General features: G+C 40.2%; 1 protein-coding gene and 1 pseudogene across 13 annotated transcripts in view; both read left to right on the top strand.

Moving 5' to 3' along the window:
• Positions 1-24506, top strand: part of FGGY (FGGY carbohydrate kinase domain containing) — a 447226-nt gene that overhangs the window by 287639 nt on the left and 135081 nt on the right. For all 12 annotated transcript variants that reach the window (XR_748250.2, XM_010365749.2, XM_010365751.2 and 9 more), the window contains one exon: positions 24439-24500. Coding sequence is in view for 11 of the 12 variants with exons in the window: in XM_010365749.2 (XP_010364051.2) it covers positions 24439-24500 (62 nt within the window). In the remaining variant the exon portion in view is untranslated. The remainder of the gene's footprint in view (positions 1-24438; positions 24501-24506) is intronic.
• LOC104664286 lies at positions 13959-14456 on the top strand (annotated as a pseudogene). Its single transcript, XR_748249.2, has one exon. The product of XR_748249.2 is annotated as a 40S ribosomal protein S15 pseudogene (transcript).

Raw genomic sequence — 24506 nt, 5'->3', positions numbered from 1 at the left:
AAGGGGGAACCAGTGAAACGTTAGAAGAGTATGTGGACATATTCATATCTCAGTTGTAAAAATCTCTGCTTTGAAGCCATGAGGATAAAGGCCTGAGGACACATAACCAGAGGCAGGGAGATTAGTTTTAGTAGATTAGTCAACAGACAAAAAGCCACAAGGACTTGAATGAGGACAGTAATAATGATGACTGGGAGTTGAGGTCAAGAGATTGGCAGGCTTCTGAGAGATCAAATGTGGAATACAGAGAAAGTGAGACCTAAGCTCGGTTACACACACTCACATTTACTGTTAAATTGAAAATATCTGCTTATGTTATGATCTGATTTGCCTACCAACTCTTCTAAATGTTCAGCCAATTAAAAATGATCTTATCCAAAGCTGGATGTGCATGCAAATAACTGTTAATTTACATTTCTTAGTATAATGCTATTTTATACATGACTGCCTCAAATTCTCTTTCAAAGTAAATGGAAGCATAGGTGGGTAGATGGATTCAGAGCATGTTCTGTGCGATACTGTTGTGCCAGGCTACAGAAATGAATTAAATGAATTGGACCTCATCAGTCCCTGGTTTTAAGGAGCTCATACTTGGATGGGGAATCCCTGAGTATGAAATAAATCATGTTTGATTGGTCTCAGTAACCAATGCTAGAAAAGTTGAGAAGGAAGGCATCATCTATGGCTACAGTACAGTAGAAATGCAGACCACTTTATATTCTCCTATTTAAACTTGTGCGATGTACTTAGACAACTTATTTTATTTTCCTTTAAGTTCCAGGATACAAGTGCAGAACCTGCAGGTTTGTTACATAGGAATATGTGTGCCATAGTGGTTTTCTGCACCTGTCAACCCATCATCTATGTTTTAAGCCCTCCATGCATTAGCTATGTGTCCTAAAGCTCTCCCTCCCCTTGCCCCCGACCCCCTGACTGACCCCAGTATGTGTTGTCCCCCTCTCTGTCCATGTGTTCTCATTGTTCAACTCCCACTTAGGAGTTGAGAACATGCGGTGTTTTGTTTTCTGTTCCTGTGTTAGTTTGCTGAGGATGTTGGCTTCCTGCTTCATCTGTGTCCCTGCAAAGGACATGATTCCTTTTTATGGCTGCATAGTATTCCATTGTGTGTATGTGCTACATTTTCTTTATCTAGTCTATCACTGATGGGCATTTGGGTTGGTTCCGTGTCTTTGCTATTGTAAATAGTGCTACAGAGTTCCAAGATGGCCAAATGGGAACAGCTTCAGTCTACAGCTCCCAGCGTGAGTGACACAGAAGACGGGTGATTTCTGCATTTCCCACTGAGGTACCAGGTTCATCTCATTGGGACTTGTCAGACAGTGGGTGCACCCAGGAAGCACAAGGGGTAAGGGATTTCCCTGTCCTAGCCAAGGAAAGCCATGACAGACGGTACCTGGAAAATTGGGACACTGCCACCCTAATACTGCACTTTTCCAGCGGTCTTAGCACACAACACACCAGGAGATTGTATCCCACTCCTGGCTCGGAGGGTCGCACGCCCACAGAGTGGGCTCACTGCTAGCACAGCAGTCTGAGAGCCAACTGCAAGGCGGCAGCGAGGCTAGGGGAGGGGCATCCATCATTGCTGAGTCTTGAGTAGGTAAACAAAACGGCTGAGAAACTCGAACTTGGTGGAGCCCACCGCAGCTCAAGGAGGCCTGCCTACCTCTGTAGACTCCACCTCTGGGGGCAGGGCATAGCTGAACAAAAGGCAGCAGAAACTTCTTTAGACTTAAACATCCCTGTCTGACAGCTTTGAAGAGAGTAGTGGTTCTCCCAGCATGGAGTTTGAGATCTGAGAACGGACAGACTGCCTTTTCAAGTGGGTCCCTGACCCCTGAGTAGCCTAACTTGGAGACAACTCCCAGTAGGGGCCAACTGACACCTCATACAGCCACGTGCCCCTCTGAGACAAAGCTTCCAGAGGAAGGATCTGGCAGCAACATTTCTGCAATACTTGCTGTTCTGCAGCCTCCACTGGTGATATTCAGGGTCTGGAGTAGACCTCCAGCGAACTCCAACAGACCTGCAGCTGAGGGTCCTGACTGTTAGAAGGAAAACTAACAAGCAGAAAGGACATCCACAACAAAACCCAATCTGTACATCACCATCATCAAAGACCAAAGGTAGATAAAACCACAAAGATGGGGAGAAACCAGAGCAGAAAAGCTGAAAATTCTAAAAATCAGAGCGCCTCTTGTCCTCCAAAGGAACACAGCCCCTCGCCAGCAACAGAACAAAGCCAGACGGAGAATAACTTTGATGAGTTGACAGAAGAAGGCTTCAGATGATCGGTAATAAAAGACTTCTCCGAGCTAAAGGAGGATGTTCAAACCCATTGAAAAGAAGCTAAAACTTTGAAAAAAGATTCGACAAATGGCTAACTAGAATAAACAGTGCAGAAAAGACTTTAAATGACCTGATGGAGCTGAAAATGATGGCACAAGAACTATGTGACATATGCGCAAGCTTCAGTAGCCAGTTAATCAAGTGGAAGAAAGGGTACCAGTGATTGAAGATCAAATGAATGAAATGAAGCGAGAAGAGAAGTTTAGAGAAAAAAGAGTAAAAAGAAACGAACAAAGCCTCCAAGAAATATGGGACTGTGTGAAAAGACCAAATCTACATCTGATTAGTGTACCTGAAAGTGACGGGGAGAAAGGTACCACTTGGAAAACACTCTTCAGGGTATTATCCAGGAGAACTTCCCCAACCTAGCAAGGCAGGCCAACATTCAAATTCAGGAAATACAGAGAACACCACAAAGATACTCCTCGAGAAGAGCAACCCCAAGAGACATAATTGTCAGATTCACCAAAGTTGAAATGAAGGAAAAAATATTAAGGACAGCCAGAGAGAAAGGTCGGGTTACCCACAAAGGGAAGCCCACCAGACCAACAGCGGATCTCTTGGCAGAAACGCTACCAGCCAGAAGACAGTAGGGACCAATATTCAACATTTTTAAAGAAAATACTTTCCAACCCAGAATTTCATATCCAGCCAAACTAAGCTTCATAAGTGAAGGAGAAATAAAGTCCTTTACAGACAAGCAAATGTTGAGAGATTTGGTCACTATCAGGCCTGCCTTACAAGAGGTCCTGAAGGAAGCACCAGATGTGGAAAGGAACAACCTGTACCAGCCACTGCAAAAACATGCCAAATTGTAAAGACAATCGATTCTAGGAACAAACTACATCAACTAACGAGCGAAATAACCAGCTAACATCATAATGATAGGATCAAATTCCCACATAACAATATTAACCTTAAATGTAAATTGGCTAAATACTCCAGTTAAAAGACACAGACTGGCAAATTGGATAAAGAGTCAAGACCAATCAGTGTGCTGTATTCCGGAGACCCATCTCACATGCAGAGACACACATAGGCTCAAAATAACGGGATAGAGGAAGATCTACCAAGCAAATGGAAAACAAAAAAAAGCAGGGGTTGCCATCTTAGTCTCTGATAAAACAGACTTTAAGCCAACAAAGATCAAACGAGACAAAGAAGGTCATTACATAATGGTAAAGGGATCAATTCAACAAGAAGAGCTAACTCTCCTAAATATATTGCACCCAATACAGGAGCACTCAGTTTCATAAAGCAAGTCCTTAGAGACCTACAAAGAGACTTAGACTCCCACACAATAATAATGGGAGACTTTAATTCCCCACTGTCCACATTAGACAGATGAATGAGACAGAAAGTTAACAAGGATATCCAGGAATTGAATGCAGCTCTGCACCAAGTGGACCTAATAGACATCTACAGAACTCTCCACCCCAAATAAACTAATATACATTCTTCTTAGCACCACATCGCACTTATTCCAAAGTTGACCACATAGTTGGAGGTAAAGCACTCCTCAGCAAATGTAAAAGAACAGAAATTATAACAAACTCTCTCTCAGACCACAGTACAATCAAACTAGAACTCAGGATTAAGAAACTCACTCAAAATCGCTCAACTACATGGAAACTGAACAACCTGCTCCTGAATGACTACTGGGTACATAATGAAATGAAGGCAGAAATAAAGATGTTCTTTGAACTAGTGAGAACAAAGACACAACACAACAAAGAATCTCTGGGACACATTTAAAGCAGCGTGTAGAGGGAAATGTAACACACTAAATGCCCACAAGAGAAAGCAGGAAAGATCTAAAATTGACACCCTAGCATCACCTTTAAAAGAACTAGAGAAGCAAAAGCAAACACATTCAAAAGCTATCAGAAGGCAAGAAACAACTAACATCAGAGCAGAACTGAAGGAGATAGAGATACGACAAATCAATGTATCCAGGAGCTGGTTTTTTGAAAAGATCAACAAACTTGATAGACCACTGGCAGGACTAATAAAGAAGAAAACAGAGAAGAATCAAAGAGCTGCAATAAAAAATGATAAAGGGGATATCAACACCAATCCCACAGAAATACAAACTACCAACAGAGAATACTATAAACACCTCTATGCAAATAAACTAGAAAATCTAGAAGAAATGGACAAATTCCTGGACATATACACCCTCCTAAGACTAAACCAAGAAGAAGTTGAATCCCTGAATAAACCAAGAACAGGCTCTGAAATTGAGGCAATAATTAATAGCCTACCAACCAAAGAAAGTCCAGGACCAGACGGAGTCACAGCTGAATTCTACCAGAGGTACAAAGAGGAGCTGTTACCATTCCTTCTGAAACTATTTCAATCAATAGAAAAAGAGGGAATCCTCCCTAACTCATTTTATGAGGCCAACATCATCCTGATACCAAAGTCTGGCAGACACACAACAAACAAAGAGAATTTAGACCAATATCCCTGATGAACATCGATGCAAAACTCCTCAGTAAAATACTGGCAAACCGAATCCAGCAGCACATCAAAAAGCTTATCCACCACGATCAACTTGGCTTCATCCCTGGGATGCAAGGCTGGTTCAACATATGCAAATCAATAAACATAATCCAGCATATAAACAGAACCAAAGACAAAAACCACATGATTATCTCAATAGATGCAGAAAAGGCCTTCGACAAAATTCAACAGCTCTTCATGCTAAAATCTCTCAATAAACTGGGTATTGATGGGACGTATCTCAAAATAATAAGAGCTATTTATGACAAACCCACACCAATATCATACAGAATGGGCAAAAACTAAAAGCATTCCCTTTGAAAACTGGCACAAGACAGGGATGCCCTCTCTCACCACTCCTATTCAACATAGTATTGGAAGTTCTGGCCAGGCAATCAGGAAGGAGAAAGGAATAAAGGGTATTCAATTAGGAAAAGAGGAAGTCAAATTGTCCCTGTTTGCAGATGACATGATTGTATGTTTAGAAAACCCCATCGTCTCAGCCCAAAATCTCCTTAAGCTGATAAGCAACTTCAGCAAAGTCTCAGAATACAAAATCAATGTGTAAAAATCACAAGCATTCCTATACACCAATAACAGACCAACAGAGAGCCAAATCATGAGTGAACTCCCATTCACAATTGCTTCAAGGGAATGAAATACCTAGGAATCCAACTTACAAGGGATGTAAAGGACCTCTTCGAGGAGAACTACAAACCACTGCTCAACGAAATAAAAGAGGACACAAACAAATGGAAGAGCATTCCATGCTCATGGATAGGAAGAATCAATATCGTGAAAATGGCCATACTGCCCAAGGTAATTTATAGATTCAGTGCCATCCCCATCAAGCTACCAATGACTTTCTTCGCAACATTGGAAAAAACGACTTTAAAGCTCATATGAAACCAAAAAAGAGCCCGCATTGCCAAGAGAATCCTAAGCCAAAAGAACAAAGCTGGAGGCATCATGCTACCTGACTTCAAACTATACTACAAGGGTACAGTAACCAAAACAGCATGGTACTGGTACCAAAACAGAGATATAGACCAATGGAACAGAACAGAGCCCTCAAAAATAATACGACGTACTACAACCATCTGATCTTTGACAAACTGGACAAAAACAAGAAATGGGGAAAGGATTCCCTGTTTAATAAATGGTGCTGGGAAAACTGGCTAGCTGTATATAGAAAGCTGAAACTGGATCCCTCCCTTACACCTTATACAAAAATTAATTCAAGATGGATTAAAGACTTAAATGTTAGACCCAAAACCATAAAAACCCTAGAAGAAAACCTGGGCAATACCATTCAGGCCATAAGCATGGGCAAGGGCTTCATGACTAAAACACTAAAAGCAATGGCAACAAAAGCCAAAATTGACAAATTGGATGTAATTAAACTAAAGAGTTTCTGCACAGCGAAAGCAACTACCATCAGAGTGAACAGGCAACCTACAGAATGGGAGAAAATTTTTGCAATCTACCCATCTGACAAAGGGATAATATCCAGAATCTACAAAGAACTTAAACAAATTTACAAGAAAAAATCAAACAACCCCATCAAAAAGTGGGCAAAGGATATGAACAGACACTTCTCAAAAGATGACATTTATGCAGCCAACAGACACATGAAAAAATACTCATCATCACTGACCATCAGAGAAATGCAAATCAAAACCACAATGAGATACCATCTCACACCAGTTAGAATGGCAATCATTAAGGCTGGGCGCGGTGGCTCAAGCCTGTAATCCCAGCACTTTGGGAGGCCAAGACGGGAGGATCACGAGGTCAGGAGATCGAGACCATCCTGGCTAACACGGTGAAACCCCGTCTCTACTAAAAATACAAAAAAACTAGCCGGGCGAGGTGGCGGGCGCCTGTAGTCCCAGCTACTCGGGAGGCTGAGGCAGGAGAATGGCGTAAACCCGGGAGGCAGAGCTTGCAGTGAGCTGAGATCTGGCCACTGCACTCCAGCCCGGGCGACAGAGCGAGACTCCGCCTCAAAAAAAAAAAAAAAAAAAAAAAAAGAATGGCAATCATTAAAAAGTCAGGAAACAACAAGTGCTGGAGAGGATGTGGAGAAATAGGAACACTTTTACACTGTTGGTGGGACTGTAAACTAGTTCAACTATTTTGGAAGACAGTGTGGCGATTCCTCAAGGATCTAGAACTAGAAATACCATTTGACCCAGCCATCCCATTACTGAGTATATACCCAAAGGATTATAAATCATGCTGCTATAAAGACACATGCACACATATGTTTATTGTCCACTGTTCACAATAGCAATGACTTGGAACCAACCCAAATGTCCATCAATGATAGACTGGATTAAGAAAACATGGAACATATATACCATGGAATACTATGCGGCCATAAGAAAGGATGAATTAATGTCCTTTGTAGGGACATGGATGAAGCTGGAAACTATCATTCTCAGCAAACTATCACAAGGACAGAAAACCAAACACCACATGTTCTCACGCATGGGTGGGAATTGAGCAATGAGAACACTTGGACACAGGTGGGGAACATCACACACTGTGGCCTGTCATGGGGTTGGAGGGGGAGGGATAGCATTAAGATATACCTAATGTAAATGACAAATTAATGGGTGCAGCACACCAACATGGCACATGTATACATATGTAACAAACCCTGGAACTTAAAGTATAATAATAAAAAAAATAATAATTTAGAGAAACTGAAAAAAAGTGCTGCAATATACATCCATGTGCATATGTCTTTGTAGTAGAATCATTTATATTCTTTTGGGTATATATCCAGTAATGGAATTCTGGGTCAAATGGTATTTCTGGTTCTAGGTCCTTGAGGAATCGTCACACTGTCTTCCACAATGGTTGAACTAATTTACGTTCCCACCAACAGTGAAAAAGTTCCTATTTCTCCACATCCTCACCAGCATGTATTGTTCACTGACTTTTTAATAATCATCATTCTAACTGGCATGAGATGGTATCTTATTTTGGTCTTGATTTGTGTTTCTCTAATGATCAATGATGTTGAGCTTTTTTTTATGTTTCTTGGCTGCATAAATCTCTTCTTTTGAAAAGTGTCTGTTGATATTCTTGGCCCACTTTTTGATGGGGTTGTTTCTTGTAAATTTATTGAAATTCTTTGTAGATTCTGAATATCAGCCCTTTGTCAGATGAATAGAGTGCAAAAATTTTCTCCCATTCTATAGGTTGCCTGTTCACTCTGATGAGAGTTTCTTTTTCTGTGCAGAAGCTCTTTAGTTTAATTAGATCCAATTTGTCAATTTTGACTTTTGTTGCAATTGCAACAAAATTGGTGTTTTTGGTGTTTTTGTCATGAAAACTTTGCCCCTGTCTATGTCCTGAATGGTATTGCCTAGGTTTTCTCCTAGGGCTTTTATGGTTTGGGGTTTTACATTTAAATCTTTAATCCGTCTTAGTTAATATTTGTACACGGTGTAAGTAAGAGGTCCAGTTTTAGTTTTCTGCATATGGCTAACCACTTTTCTCAGCACTATTTATTAAATAGGGAACCCTTTTCTCATTCCTTTTTTTTGGATCAGATTTGTCGAAGATCAGATGGTTGTGGATGTGTGGTGTTACTTCTGAGGTCTCTGTTCTGTTCCATTGATCTATATGTCTGTTTTATGTACCAGTACTCTGCTGTTTTGGTTACTGTAGCCTTGTAGTGTAGTTTCAAGTCAGGTAGCATTATGCTTCCAGCTTTGTTCTTTTTGCTTAGGAATTGTCTTTTGGCTATATGGGCTCTTTTTTGGTTCTATATGAAATTTAAAGTCTTTTTTTTTTTTTTTTTTTTAATTCTGTGAAGAATGTCAATGGTAGTTTGATGGAAATAGCATTTAATCTATAAATTACTTTGGGAAGTATGGCCGTTTTCACAATATTGATTCTGCCTATCCATAAGGATAGAATGTTTTTCCATTTGTTTGTGCCCTCTCTTATTTCCTTCAGCAGTGGTTTGTAAATCTCCTTAAAGAGGTCCTTCACTTCCCATGTTGGTTGTATTCCTAGGTATTTTATTCTCTTTGTAGCAATTGTGAATGGAATTTCATTCATGATTTGGCTCTCTGCTTCTCCTTTGTTGGTGTATAGGAATGCTTGTGATTTTTGCACATTGATTTTGTATCATGAGACTTTGCTGAAGTTGCTTATCAGCTTAAGGAGTTTTGGGGCTGAGATGATGGGGTTTTCTAAATATGCAATCATGTCATCGATAAACGGAGACAATCTGACTTCCTCTCTTCCTATTTGAATACGCTTTATTTCTTTCTCTTGCCTGATTGCCCTGGCCAGAATTTCCAATACCATGTTGAATAGGAGTGGTGACAGAGGGCATCCTTGTCTTGTGCCAGTTTTCAAAGGGAATGCTTCCAGCTTTTGCCCATTCAGTGTGATATTGGCTGTGGGTTTGATATAAATAGCTCTTATTATTTTGAGATATGTTCCATCAATACCTAGTTTATTGAGAGTTTTTAACATGAAGGGCTGTTGAATTTTTTTGAAGGCCTTATCTGCATCTATTGAAATAATCATGTGCTTTTTGTCATTGATTCTGTTTATGTGATGGATTCCATTTATTGGTTTGTGTACGGTGAACCAGCCTTGCATCCCAGGGATGAAGCCGACTTGATCGTGGTGGATAAGCTTTTTGATGTGCTGCTGGATTCTATTTGCCAGTATTTTATTGAGAATTTTCACATCGTTGTTCAGCAGGGGTATTGGCCTGAAGTTTTTTATTGTTGTTGTTGTGTCTCTTCCCAGTTTTGGTATCAGAATGATGCTGGCCTCATAAAATGAGTTAGGTGGAAGTCCTCCATTTCAACTGTTTGGAATAGTTTCAGAAGGAATAGTACCAACTCCTCTTTGTACCTCTAGTAGAGTTTGGCTGTGAATTCATCTGGTCTGGGGCTTTTATTGGTTTGTAGGCTATTAATTACTGCCTCAATTTCAGAACTTGTTATTGGTCTATTCAGAGATTCGACTTCTTCCTGGTTTAGTCTTGGGAGGCTGTATATGTCCAGGAATTTATCCATTTCTTACTAGATTTTCCAGTTTATTTGCATAGAGGTGTTTATTGTATTCTCTGATGGCAGTTTGTATCTCTCTGGGGTCATTGGTGATATCCCCTTTATAATTTTCTATTGTATCTATTCGATTCTTCTCTCTTTTCTTCTTTATAAGTCTAGCTAGCCATCTATTTTGTTAATTTTTTCAAAAAACCAGCTTCTGGATTCATTGGTTTTTTTTTGAAGTGTCTTTATCTTTTTTGGTTCTGCTCTGATCTTAGTTATTTCTTGTCTTCTGCTAGCTTTTGGATTTGTTTGCTCTTGCTTCTCTAGCTCTTTAATTGTGATGTTAGGGTATCAATTTGAGATCTTTCTAGCTTTCTGATGTGGGCATTTAGTGCTATAAATTTCCCTCTTAACACTGCTTTAGCTGTGTCCCAAAGATTCTGTTATGTGGTCTCTTTGTTCTCATTGGTTTCAAATAACTTCTTTATTTCTGCCTTAATTTCATTATTTACCCAGGAGTCATTCAGGTGCAGATTGCTTAATTTTTATGTAGTTGTGGAGTTTTGACTTAATTTCTTAATTCTGACTTCTAATTTGATTACACTGTGTTCTGAGAGACTGTTTGATTATGATTTCCATTCTTTTGCATTAGCTGAGGAGTGTTTTACTTCCAATTATGTGGTCAACTTTAGAATAAGTGTCATGTGGCACTGAGAAGAATATATATTCTGATTATTTGGGCTGGAGAGTTTTGTAGATGTCTACTAGGTTCACTTGATCCAGAGATGAGTTCAAGTCCTGAATATTTTTGTTAATTTTCTGTCTCAGTGATCTGTCTAATATTGACAGTGGGGTGTTAAAGTCTCCCACTATTATTGTGTGGGAGTCTAAGTCTCTTTGTAGTCTTTAAGAACTTGTTTTTTGAATCTGGTTGCTCCCATATTGGATGCATATATACGTAGGATAGTAAGCTCTTCTTGTAGAATTGATCCCTTTACCATTATGTAATGCCCTTCTTTGTCTTTTTTATTTTTGTTGGTTGAAAGTCTGTTTTGTCAGAGACCAGGTTTGCAACCCCTGGTTTTTTTTTTTTTTTTTTTTTTTTTTTTGCTTTCCATTTGCTTGGTAAATTTTCCTCCATCCCTTTATTTTGAGCCTATGTGTGTCTCTGCACATGAGATGGGTCTCCTGAATACAGCACACCAATGGGTCATGAGTATCCAATTTGCCAGTCTGTGTCTTAACTGTGTCATTTAGCCTATTTACATTTAAGGTTGATATTGTTATATGTGAATTTGATGCTGTCATCTTGATGCTGTCTGGTTATTTTGCACACTAGCTTATACAGTTTCTTCATAGTGTCATTGGTCTTCATATATATATATATGTATATATGTGTACATATATATGTGTATATGTATATATACATACATATATTTTCCTTTTTTTCCCAGTGGCTGGTATCGGTTTTTCCTTTCCATATTTAGTGCTTCCTATAGGAGCTCTTGCAAGACAGGCCTGGTGGTGACAAAAATCCCTCAGCATTTGCTTGTCTAGATTGGATTTTATTTCTCTTTCACTTATGAAGCTTAGTTTGGCTGGATATGAGATTCTGGGTTAAAAATTCATTTATTTAGGAATGTTGAATATTCACCCCCACTCTTTTCTGGCTTGTAGAGTTTCTACAGAGAGATCCGCTGTTAGTCTGATGGGCTTCCTTTGTGGGTAACCCAACCTTTCTCTTTGCTCTTAATATTATTTCCTTCATTTTGACCTTGGAGAATATGATGATTATGTGTCTTGGGGTTGATCTTCTCATGGAGTGTCTTAGTGGTGTTCTCTTTATTTCCTGAATTTGAGTGTTGGCCTGTCTCACTAGGTTGGGGAAGTTCTCCTGGATAATATCCTGAAATGTGTTTTCCAATTTGGTTCCGTTCTCCCCATCTCTTTCAGGTACTCAAGTCAATCATAGGTTTGGTCTTTTTACATAGTCCCATATTTCTTAGAGGTTTTATTCATTCCTTTTTATTCTTTTTTATCTAATATTGTCTTAATGCCTTATTTCAGCAAGATGGTCTTCAAATTATGATGTCCTTTCTTCTGCTTGGTCCATTCAGCTGTCGATACTTGTGTATGCTTCATGTGTTTCTAGTGTGTTTTTCAGCTCCCTCAGGTCATTTGTGTTCCTCTCTAAGCTCGTTATTCTAGTTAGCAGCTCCTGTAACCTTTTGTCAAGGTTCTTAGCTTCTTTGCATTGGGTTAGAACATGCTCCTTTAGCTCAGTAGAGTTTGTTATTACGCACTGTCTGAAGCCTACTTCTGTCAGCTCGTCCATCTCATCCTCTGTCCAGTTCTGTGCCCTTGCTGGAGAGGTGTTGTGATCATTTGGAGAAGTGGCACTCTGGCCTTTTGGGTTTTCAGTGTTTTTTGTTGATTCTTTCTCATCTTCAGGAGTTTGTCTAGTTTCAATCTTTGAGGCTGCTGACCCTTGGATGGGGTTTTTGTGGGGACTTTTTTTTCCTTGATGCTGTTGTTGTTGCTTTCTGTTTGTTTGTTTTTCTTTCAGTGGTCAGGTCCCTCTTCTGTGGGGCTTCCGTGGTTTGCTGAGGGTTCCCTTCAGGCCCTATTCATATGGTTTGTTCCCACTCTTGGAAATGTCAGTCAGGGAGGCTGGAGAAAGGGCAAAGATGGGTGCCTGCTCCTTCCTCTGGGATCTCTGACCTTGAGGGGCACTGACCCGATGCCAGTAGGAATTCTGTATAGGGTGTCTGACAATCCCTGTTGAAGTGTCTCACTCAGTGGTTGGCATGGGAAGCAGGACCCATTTAACAAAGTACTTTGTCCCTTGGTGGAGGGGGTGAGCTTTCACTGTCGGGGAGCCCACTTGTCTGGGCTGCTGAGATTCCTCAGAACTATCAGGAGGAAAGACAGTCTGCTGGTCTGCGGAGACTGTGGCCCCCTCCCTGCCTAGGGGCTCAGGCCCAGGGAGATCCAAGTTGGGTCCCTGAGCCCTTAGCTGGAGTTGTTGGAGTTCCTGCAGGGAAACCCCACCCAGTGAGGAGGGATGGATCAGGATGAGGCCCAAAGAGGCACTCTGGCCGCAGTTTGCCACAGCTGGTGTGTTAGGCTGTGGGGAATACCTCTTGGGACCAAGCCATTCAGCTTCCTTGGCTCCAGTAGGGGAAAAGCATGGCCTGGAGCTATAGAGATGACTGCTGCCCTTCCCCCATCCTGGGAACTTACTGTGTTAGGCAACTTTAAGTTCCAGTGTTGGCTGCCACCCCTCTTTCAAGGAGGCCAAATGGCTTAGACAGCAGGTAGCCGCAGCTGTGGTGCTGGCCGCCCCTCGGGAGCTCAACAGGCTTAAGCAGATTCTAGCTGAGTGGTTGATGAGAGTCAGTGCAACTCCATGGTTGGGAACCCTAGGCCCTGGTGACATGGGCTCATGAGTGGGATCTTCCAATCTATAGGTTGCACATTTCCGTGGAAAAAGCACGGTTTCCCAGGCTGGCGAGCACACTAACTGCCTCCCTTGGATGGGGGGTGAGGGCTCTCCTGCCCCGTGTGGCTCTCAGGTGGGCCACCACACCACATGGCTCTTCCTTCTTCTCCGTGGGTCACACCAGCCACCTAGTCAGTTCTGATGACAGAACCTGGATACCTCAGTTGCCGGTGCAGGATTTGCATGCTGTTATGGTTCTTTTTTTTGAGATGGAGTCTCACTCTGTTGCCTAGGCTGGAGTACAGTGGCATGATCTCTGCTCACTGCAAGCTCCGCCTCCCAGGTTCACACCATTCTCCTGCCTCAGCCTCCCGAGTAGCTGGGACTACAGGCACCTGCCACCATGCTCAGCTAATTTTTTGTATTTTTAGTAGAGAACGGGGTATGGCTCTTTTTGATGGGAGCCTCTGATCACTGCTGCTTCTAGTCAGTCATTTTGGCACCCCCTGCACCCAGGTCTTCCTGGACAACTTTTAAGTTAAATATTCTTTCCCTTTTCGTCACACATTGAGGACCCATGACTGAAATATAACTCTTTTAAACCTCACATCGGCTCTTTTCTGAGCATCCGGCAAGATGGCAGAGGTAGAGCAGAAGAAGAAGCGGACCTTCCGCAAGTTCACCTACCGCGGCGTGGACCTGGACCAGCTGCTGGACATGTCCTACGAGCAGCTCATGCAACTGTACAGGGCGCGCCAGCGGCGGCGGCTGAACCGGGGCCTGCGGCGGAAGCAGCACTCACTGCTGAAGCGCCTGCGCAAGGCCAAGAAGGAGGCGCCGCCCATGGAGAAGCCAGAAGTGGTGAAGACGCACTTGCGGGACATGATCATCCTGCCAGAGATGGTGGGCAGCATGGTGGGCGTCTACAACGGCAAGACCTTCAACCAGGTGGAGATCAAGCCCGAGATGATTGGCCACTACCTGGGCGAGTTCTCCATCACCTACAAGCCCGTGAAGCACGGCCGGCCAGGCATTGGAGCCACCCACTCCTCCCGCTTCATCCCTCTCAAGTAGTGGCTCAGCTAATAAAGGCGCACCTGGCTACCAAAAAAAAAAAAAAAAAAAAAAAAAAAAAAAAAAAAAAAACCTCACATCATAGTATAATCACCTGTAGGAGACTCTGAACTCATAGAAGACACAATCCAGAAGCTTTTTCTAGTAAGGGTAATGATCCAGTAAACCAATTCTTTGTGCAGAATGCATTATTCATGAACCTGTCCATCAGTAGGTTTTCAGAGACTTGATATACACATCGAACATCTCTATCAGTTAGAAATATTTTCCCTAGTATTTGGCTCAAAGTTTCCTCTATTGCTATGAATATAAGCCATTTTATCCCAAATGTTATGACATATCTTTGTGCACAAAAATTGTTTACACCTATTTCATAAACCTGAATTTTAATTAAAAATGGGACCTCTTCTTTGCTATTACTAACAAATCTTCATAATATTCCACTGTGGCTTTTGACAGGAGTCATGGGAATTGTTAGCTTTTATCTGTTTCATTAGTATTGCGCCATCAACCTGTCAAACTGCATTTGGAGCTCCATTCTGGGAAACTCTACATGCATAGTTTCATTGGACATAGGCATGCGGCTTGATTGACTCATAGGTTACAGAGAGTGAAATCTTAGGAAATCCAAAATCTAGCACAATGGAGCAAAATTTGAATCAAGAGCAAATTGCGTTGTCCATTATCAGTCCAAAGAGGACATGCAAAGAGAGAGAGATGTCAGTTATAACATAGATTTAAAAATACTATAATGATGGTAATATTAATTGTAATAATTGTAGCTTACTGAGTATTTTTTTGTGAGAGGGATTTATACACATAATTCTGTTAAACTTTGAATGATATTCATAATTACAGTGTCTAATGTTATTTTGAAGGCTTGTTTCTGATCTGAATTCCAAGAACTTTTCATGTATTATCTAATTAATACTCTGAAAAGTCCTATGACTATACCTATAGATACAGTCATTATCCGTATTTTATAGTTAAGTGACTAAAGGTAGCAATCACAGCCTGGAGAGTCTCCTCACCCACCATCGATGGCCTTTTAATATGATTTGTTTGCTATTCACCTTTCCTTACCATTTACTGATTCTTTTTTATTCTCTTGTAAATTCCAATCCCTGGTTTTAAAATACATCATTGTCACATAGGACATGATACGAGAAAGTTGCATCATTTTTATTCCTTGTTGCATGTGCACATCTTCTCTAATAAGCCACATCTGAAGGTGTCTGCTCCAGTAGTACATTGTCCATGGTTTCGACAATGCCACACAGTCATAAATACACCACCTAAAGCATAAGAGATGTGAAGTGAGAAAAGAGAGTAAAAGGAAAGTAAAGGGGAGGAAGCAAGAGAAAAAAGGAAAATAAATGAAAAATGTATTAAAATCCATAGATTTGAAAAAAAGATATTTTATCTCATTTTTACAATTAAATGCAGATCTTCCATTATAAAGCAAGGATTTCATTCTAAGTATGTGAATAGATTTGTATTTTTTTTTTAAATCTTCATCTTGTTATCCTCAGGATGAAGGAAAAGAAATAGGACAGGATCTTTTGATATTTACTTCTTAGAAAAGCACATGCTCCCTTCCTAAGGATGATTGATTTTAGTTTCATCACACGTCAAGGCTTGTCTCATGCTTGCCGATGTTCTCTTCAGAATAGTTATGCGAAAAAACATTGCTTTTTCCACAGACTTTGTCCACAGAACACTGACCCCGTGCAGTTCCTTCATCCAGATACCAAAGCTTATTTCCAACTGGACCTTGGCCATCACCCTTTCTAAGTGCTCTTCTTTGTCTCACATGGAGTCATTTTTTTGGGGGATGGCATTAGGTAAGGAAGGCTAAGACAAGTTCCTAAGCCACTGCTATGGTGGCACTGGCTTTCTGGAACAATTGGGCTTGGATTGAGTCACAAGGTCACAATGCAACAAGTTACTATGTGCTCTTGGGATTTTAGGATGTGTACATTGTGAGTGCCTATCTGCCTCCTGCGTCATTGCCAAGACTGGGACTAGCCTCAGGAGGTCACCTATGGAAGGCATTCTGCTATAAATGGGTGTATGAATGACTTGCAGTGTGCACAGTGTAGTACAGGTTTTGGAGATAATGATTTCATCCCTTCATTCATTCACTCCTTCCATCGCATTACAGAGATTTCCTGAGTGATTCCACTGGGCCAGCCAAGAATGTGGTCACAGCAGTCGTTCATCATCAAATAAGAAAATTGGATACAGAACTGATCATTATAATTTATTGTAGGGCATAAAAATAGATAGTACAATTGCTAAGCCTACTGGAAAAATAGAGGTTAATACCGAATACCTATTATCTACCAAATACTTTTAGGCCCATTAGGATTTGGTATTTCATCTGATCTTCACAGCATGTGTATATGGTCAGTGTTGTTATATTAGTTTTACTGATGAAGAAATAGGCTGAAAATGGCAAGGCAATTTGATCAAAATCTTACAGTTGTAAGTAGGAGAGCTACAGTGCAAACCCAAGTTGGCCACCAGAGGCCCAAGATCTTTCCAAAACTGAATCTGACTTTTGTGGCGGTGCATTTCTGAGTTGTTCTTTCAGTTCTCTTGTAGACTCCCTTGAGAAGCAACTGTTGTCACTTAACATGACATTCTCTTTTAAGTGTCTTGAAACAAATACAGTTGGCAAGCTTTGTAAGGCCATGGGACAAAACAATTAAATACAATAAATTAAATACAATATCCGAAATAAATATATAGTGGGTGGGCCTCAGAACTGATTGGAGATGACAAACAAAAGTGTCCACAGTGAGAATGAGACAGACTGGGAGAATCAGAGAAAGAGAGAGAGAAAATATGAATGAGAATATCCATTGAAAAAAAATTAAAACTTTGAGTCTCTCAGGGGCATGGGAGACAATAGCCAAAGGTCAATTAGCATTGACAGGATCTCTGTACAGATGTAGGTGTGTCCCTAGCATTTCACATCTGCTAGTTATAATGACTTTGTGGATACAAAGACTAACTCTGCAAAAACAAATGCCTCCCTGTTCCCTTCTCCTGCCCTGGCTTTTGCTTATTTTTTGTATGCCCACCTGGATTGCTGCACAACTTCCTAATTGGCTTCTTGCCTCTAATCTTTCCCCCTCTAATCCCTCTCTTGCATTGTAGCTATAGAAGTCTTTCTGAAACACAGTAATGAGTCTGTTACTCGTGATAGCTCTTCAGTTTTCATTATAATAAAGTCTGAATTCTTTAGGGTGATGTTTATTTATACAGCCATTATTTACAGAGTGCTTACTATGTTTAAGGTACTGTTCTGAGTGAGAAAGTAGCAGTGAGTAAAACAACCTCTTCTGCACCCTCCTGCACTCCACCAAGACTCCTGTACCCTTCTCAAGCTTACATTCTAACAGGAGGAGACAGATAATACGTAGCAAATAAATAAATTCCACTTTATGGTATAAGTTATTAAGGCAAATAGAGGAGGTAGCTTGTGAGTTCAGATGGGAAGATTGTAGTTTTAAACAGTGTGGTCGGGGTAGACCTCACTGATGTGACAGTTGAACAAAGAATGAGGAAAGGAAAGAATTTAGCTGTTTTGAAACCTAGGGGAAGAATGTACCAGGTCAAGGGAACAACCAGTGTAAAGATTCTGAGAGGGTTGCTTGCATGGGGTGTTATGGGAATAGCAAGAAGGTCACAATGGGTAGGGCAGAGTGAACCAAAATGAGAGTTGCAGAGAACAAATTCAGAGAGGTGATAGGGTCTACGTTATTGGCCACAGTAATAGTTTTTACCCTGAGTGAAATGCAAACCATTGGAGAATAATGAGCAGAGGAGTGATGTGGTATGACAGGTTTTCAAAGAAGCATTCTTACTGCTGCCTACTGTGTTGATTGTTGACTGTGGAGTGGAAGCAGAGGGAGAGAAGCATAGAAGTCAGAAAGAGGCTATTGCAGTAAGCCAGCTGAGTGAGGAGGATGATGGCATGGAGCTGGTAAAGAATGGTTAGATTTTGGATATATTTTGAAGGTAAAGCCACCTTCAAACCTTGACCTTGACCTTCACACCCTGATAAATTAAGTGTGAAGTGTGCAAAAAAGAGAGAGACCAAGGCTTGAGGAGTGTAGCATTGCTATCAATGGGTGAAGGTGGGTTCAATGTTACGGAGTCAGAGGGAGGAAGGAGTCAAGAATTACTATGTTTTCTGATGGTAGTAACTGATTCCCCAAGTTGATCCTCCATTATCTTCCTTCATCTTAGTAAAGAGTACCATCATTTATATTTTTATTAAAGCCAAAAAATAAAATAAAAAATTAGGATTAATTCTTGACTCTTCCTTTCCCCTCTCTCCTCACATCTAATTCATCAGTAAGCCCTGAGGGTTCCACCTCCAAAATATGTTGCCAATCCATCTCTCTCCCTTTCCTTTCCTTTGTTTTCCTTTGCTTTCCTTTCCTTTCCCTTGCCTTCCCCTTCCCCTTCCCCTGCCTTCCCTTTCCCCTTCCTCTTCCCCTTCCCCTTCCCCTTCCCTTTCCTTCCTTCTTCCACTCCTAGCACTGTTGGGCAAACCACCTATGGCACTGTTCTTATCCTGGTCTATGTAAAGTGTATTTTTTGTACACAGCATATATAGTTGAGTCTTGCTTTTCAGTTTTGTGATCTCTGAATTTTACTTGGGTTGTTTAGATACTTTACGTAAAGATAAATACGATTTGATTTAGATCTTTCATTTTGTTATTTGTTTTCTGTGATCACTTCTGTCTTTCCTTCCTGAGTTCTTTTGGATTAAATGACTATTTTTCAATTTTAAGAATTCAATTTTAAGTTATCTATTGGTGTCTTGGGTTTTTACACATCTTTTTGCATTATTTTTTAATGGTTGCTTTAGTAATTATAATAAATATCCTAAACTTTTCAGCCTACCTTGAATGCATATTATGATACTTCATGAAAGGTATAAATACTCTTCAACTGTATAGTTCTCCTTACCACTCGTATCCCAGCTCTTTAGGCTGTAGTTTTGTGTGTGATATCTACATATGCTATAAACCCAACAATGAAATAGTTAGGTCGATATGAATAGTTGTCATATTGTTTGCTTTAAACAATGTATTAGTCTACTCTGGCTACCACAGTAGTCAACTGACTACCAAAACAAAATACCACAGGCTGGGTGGCTTAAACAACAGACATTTATTTCCTTACAGTTTTGGAGGCTAAAAGTCTGTGATCAAGGTGCTGGCAAATGCAGTTTCTGGTGAGGGCTCCCTTCCTACCTTGTAGATGGCTGCCTTCTGTGACCTCACATGGCCTTTACTCAGTATGTGTATATGAAGAGAAAATGATTGTATTCCTTCCTTTTCTTATAAGAATACCAGTTATATCAGACTAAGGCCCCACTGTTATGACCTGTTTAACCTTAATTACCACCATAAAAGCCCTGTCTCTAAATACAGTCACATTGGGGGCTGAGGTTTCCATATATGAATTTGAGGTGAACACAGTTTAGTCCATGTCAAAGAGACATAAATGTTTTAAAGAAATTCTGAGAAATAAAACATAATCTTTTTGCTATTCCTTTCTTTCTGAAAATTTAAGTTTCCATGTGATATCTTTTCCCAAGCCTAAAGAACTTGTCTTAGCATGTCTTACAGTGCAGGTCAACTGGCAAAAGGCAATCTCTTCATTTTTTTTCAATGCATTTATTTTATATGCTGCCTTGAAAGATATTTTTGCTCAATAGGGAATTCTTGGTTTACAGGTTTTTTTTTTCCATCAACACCTAAAAATGTCAGTATTTTGTATTCTGACATTATAAGGGAAAGAATGACAAAAATAATGGTTGACTTCTTAATCTTTGGCTTTCATTATGGTATGGCATGGTCTTCTTTGCATTCATCTTTCTTCAATTTGTTTGTTTCTTCTCCTCACTCTCTTCCCTCTTACTGTGACTCCAGTTCCACATATATGGTACCTTTGGCTGTTGTCTCCCACGCACCTGAGAGACTCGGGGTGTTAATTTTTTCAATGTATATTCTCTCTGTCCTTTCTCTCTAAGTCTCCCAGTCTATGTCTCACTCTCACTGCGGACACTTTTGTTTGTCATCTCCAATCAGCTCTTAGGCCCATCTACTATATATTTATTTCAGATACTGTATTTAATCAATACTATTACATTTCCATTTTTAATAGTTTCTTTGCTGTTTCCTCTCTGTTTAATAACTATGAGAATATTTTCTTTTACATCTTTAAGCATTGTTAAATTACCTACTTTAAAATTCTTATATTCTAACACCTGTGTCACCTCAGATTTAGTGTTCACTAAGTGGCTTTTCTCTTAAGTATGGATTACATTTTCCTATTCCTCAATATGTACAATGATTTGGGGTCATATTTTGGACTTTGTGATTGATATATTCTAGACACATTGTATTATTTCTATTTCTCTTTTGAGTATTGATTTTTTGGTTTAGCAGGCAGTTTATTTGGCTGAACTCAAACTTCAAGTTTTGTTACTCTCCTGTGATGAACATGTCCTAAAATCTCTGTTGCATTATTTTACCCTTAGCTGGACTACTTATGGTGTTCCCATGCACATGTAATTGGGAGATTATCCAGAAATTACGGTAGCATTTATAGGCACAGTGTTGCATTCCCTTTCTATGGCTCTCTCTTTCTGACATCCCCTCCACGACTTACTTTGTAGCTACTATGGTTGCCTTGAACTCTAACCTCTCATTTCTTAATCAGAAAGACTGTGTATTTCTGTCTAAGTATTAGTTACCTTGCATGGCACTGACTGGGGTCCACCCATGGGCAAAAATGTATAAAATCAGGAAACGTACAAGGTACTGTTTTTTCCTTCCTTGTGTCCATTCCTCTCCAGTTTCTACCTGGTTTTGGCCACTTTCCAGTGTCTTCAGAGAATTATTTCCTGTATTTTGGTCAGCATTTTTAATTGTTACAAAATATGGCTCATTCATTCATTTGTTACAGATGTCAGGCATTGCTCTGATTCTGAGGAGTGGAAAATAGTGATGCTCTTGCTTTGAAAGAGCTCAGAGTATAGGGTAGGAGACAGACATATAACTAAGGATTGTAAAACAACTTGATAGATGCTACAGTAGAGTAAGGATAGAAAATATCTGTGCCTTATATTCCCATTGCCAGCCTGTGATCTTTGTCTGCATTTCCTGTTCTCCATGCCTGGTCATCTCCCTGTCCTTCATATATTACCACATTTTTCTTAACTTTTCATCATTTTTCTCTCCAAATCAGAATAATTTTTATGACCTTTAATAAAAGTATAAACGCTTATGACATTCAAGACACACTGTCTGCCTTTGCCTTCTTTGTTCATCCATATTTTCACCATTTTACTAATTCTGTAATTTAACATACAGTAATCCTATAACCAATGTATGTGCAGCACAAATAGATACAAATGCAAAGTGTGGTAAGTGCTACCAAGGAGAAGTACATGGTGCTATCTATGCTTTTCCTGTGGTTCACTCATCCCACATTTATTCCACAAACCTTTATTGACCACCCATGATATGCAGGCATGAGGCTAAACCAGTCCCTTGCCATTCAAATCATATATGTCTTTATCTTCATGTCTCTACTAACCAGCCTCCTTTCGGTCATGCCTTGCCTCTAGCCCTCTACTCCTCCAAACTCTACCTATTTTTGGCCTTTCAGCTGAAGCTTCGCCTACTCCAACCATATAATAATTGCCAAATGATTGATCTCTCACTTTATGCTACTATGCATCATAACTATTTCTTATTTTTCAGTGTATCTCCAGAACGTAGGTGCACAGTTCCTGGCAGCACATTAGGCATTTAGTAAAGACTAAATAACTGCATTCATGCTTACACCACACATGCTAGGTTCTAGCTTACTCCTGGAAGCTCATTTAAATCTCTCTTCTCCGAACTCCTAAAGCACTTCCCATAAAAATTAGCATCAAATCAAGTAATGCCTGTAATTATCCATTACTGTTCCCAGTGAGTTTATCTTGGTGCTTGCAATGGATTGCAAACTCAGGGGATCCAGAGTGTGATGAGGATATGCTTCATCACAGTAATGCAGAGTTGAACCCGAAGGAGATAAATATTCAATAACTGCGTGTTTTTTTTTTTTTTCATTGAAATGACCCATGTCTTTTATATCATTTTGAAACATTTCCACAAAAACTGCACCAGTGGTATTCAACAACTTATACCTGGAAGTTCAGTAGACAATATGACATGGTGGTTAAGAACAAGGTCTTAAAATATAGAGACCTCCGTTTGAGACCTAGATTTGTCATTACTTTTCTGTGACGTTGGGCAAGATATTAAATCTCTTTGATCTCAGTTTCCTCATCTCCATAATGAAGAATAGTATCTTCCTCATAGAAGTGCCGTAAGGAATAAATGAAGTAGAGTCATGTGTGTACAATGCTTAAGTTAGTACTGATGTATGGGAAATGAGTCAGTATATTTCACATGATATCATTTATACTACTGTTGGCACTATAGTAGTGTATTAGTCCGCTTTCATGCTGCTGATAAAGACATACCTGAGACTGAGTAATTTATGCAGAAAAGAGGTTTAATGGACTCATAGTTCCACGTGGCCGGGGAGGCCTCACAATCATGGCAGAAGGCGAAAGGCACATCTTACATGGCAGCAGACAAGAGAGAATGAGAGCCAAGTGAAAGAGGAAACCCCTTATAAAACCATCAGATCTCATGAGACTTATTCACTACCACGAGAACAGTATGGGGGAAACTGTCCCCATGATTCAGTTGTCTCCCACGGGGTCCCTCCCACAACATGTGAGATTTATGGGAGCTACAATTCAAGATGAGATTTTGGTGGGGACAGAGACAAACCATATCAAGTAGACCCACTTAGCTTCCTAGAAATCCTGTTTAAAAGGAGGCCATGGAGGTTCAAAACAGTTTAGTGACTTGCACAAAGTCACTCAGCTAGTGAGATTCAGAGCCAGAACCCAACCCTGGCCTCTGTGGCTCCTGAACAAATTATCTTGTTCTTTACACAGCCCTAGCTCTCAGGAAACATGCTCAGAGAGCCTATCCCTGTGCAGCCAAAAGAGCAAGTCTTTTCCTAGTTGGAATGAAAATAAATCTATCAGAATGGTTGTTTTAGCATTCTAGAAACTCAAGTAAACATTCAGAAAATACATAGATGAGGTTCAGGAACTCAAGCACAGTGTTGCTTGGGTGTGTTATGGCAAGCAGAGTAACTGCATGGAGAAACATTTCTGTCCCTGATACGTATTTTGTACTATTTTGTTTAGAGCCACCAAGTGGATTAAGGAATAAGATCCTAGACCTGGAATTTCAAATGAGAGGGTGATTGTCTGCAGAGCTCAGACATTTCTGTCCTTGGAGAGCTGTGTTTCCCATGTGACGATTGTTCAGTCAGGAGAGTTTCTCCTGACAGCTCTGGGGCATCTCATTTTTTTTTTTAACTGAGGGTTTCAGAAAAAATCTTTTTAATGAGGGTTTTTTCAAAAACCCTCATCATAGTCTCTTTCATTCAGCTTCTCCATTAGTAAGACACAGTGAGTAATTCGAAGTTTGACATTGCCCAGGGATGACAGCCTGGATCAAGAAGGGGAAATGATGTGATCCAGAAAAGATTAGTGCTTTTAACACTCAGACCCCCCACCATTTGACATAAGTTACCCTTTCTTTCTTACTCCTCATTCTTGGACCTAATGCTAACCTACTGCTACCAGTTTAGCCTTGGGAATTTCATTTCCTTTTGCTCTTCACTCTAAACTTCTTTGTTTTATATATTTAAGAGGCTAGCACTAGGTTAATCAAAGCTAAATTTCTTTTAGCTGAGGCACTCTTGCTACATTGGCATTTTAATGTTCTTGGATCCTGTATGGACAAAGAGTTGAAAGAAACATACTCATTTTAATATAAATTTTTCTATCTTATACATAAATTAGAGAAGCTGTAAAATTGACCCATATCTCTTATTTTTCAGATAGACCACATGGTAGAAGGCCATGCTGCTTTTCCAGAACTACAAGTAAAGGCCACAGCCAGGTAACT

Source organism: Rhinopithecus roxellana, chromosome 12 (genome assembly GCF_007565055.1).
Source record: "Rhinopithecus roxellana isolate Shanxi Qingling chromosome 12, ASM756505v1, whole genome shotgun sequence".
NCBI classification, from domain to species: domain Eukaryota; kingdom Metazoa; phylum Chordata; class Mammalia; order Primates; family Cercopithecidae; genus Rhinopithecus; species Rhinopithecus roxellana.
The sequence above is the reverse complement of the archived record's forward strand: the minus strand, read 5'-3'. Positions and strand labels throughout refer to the sequence as shown.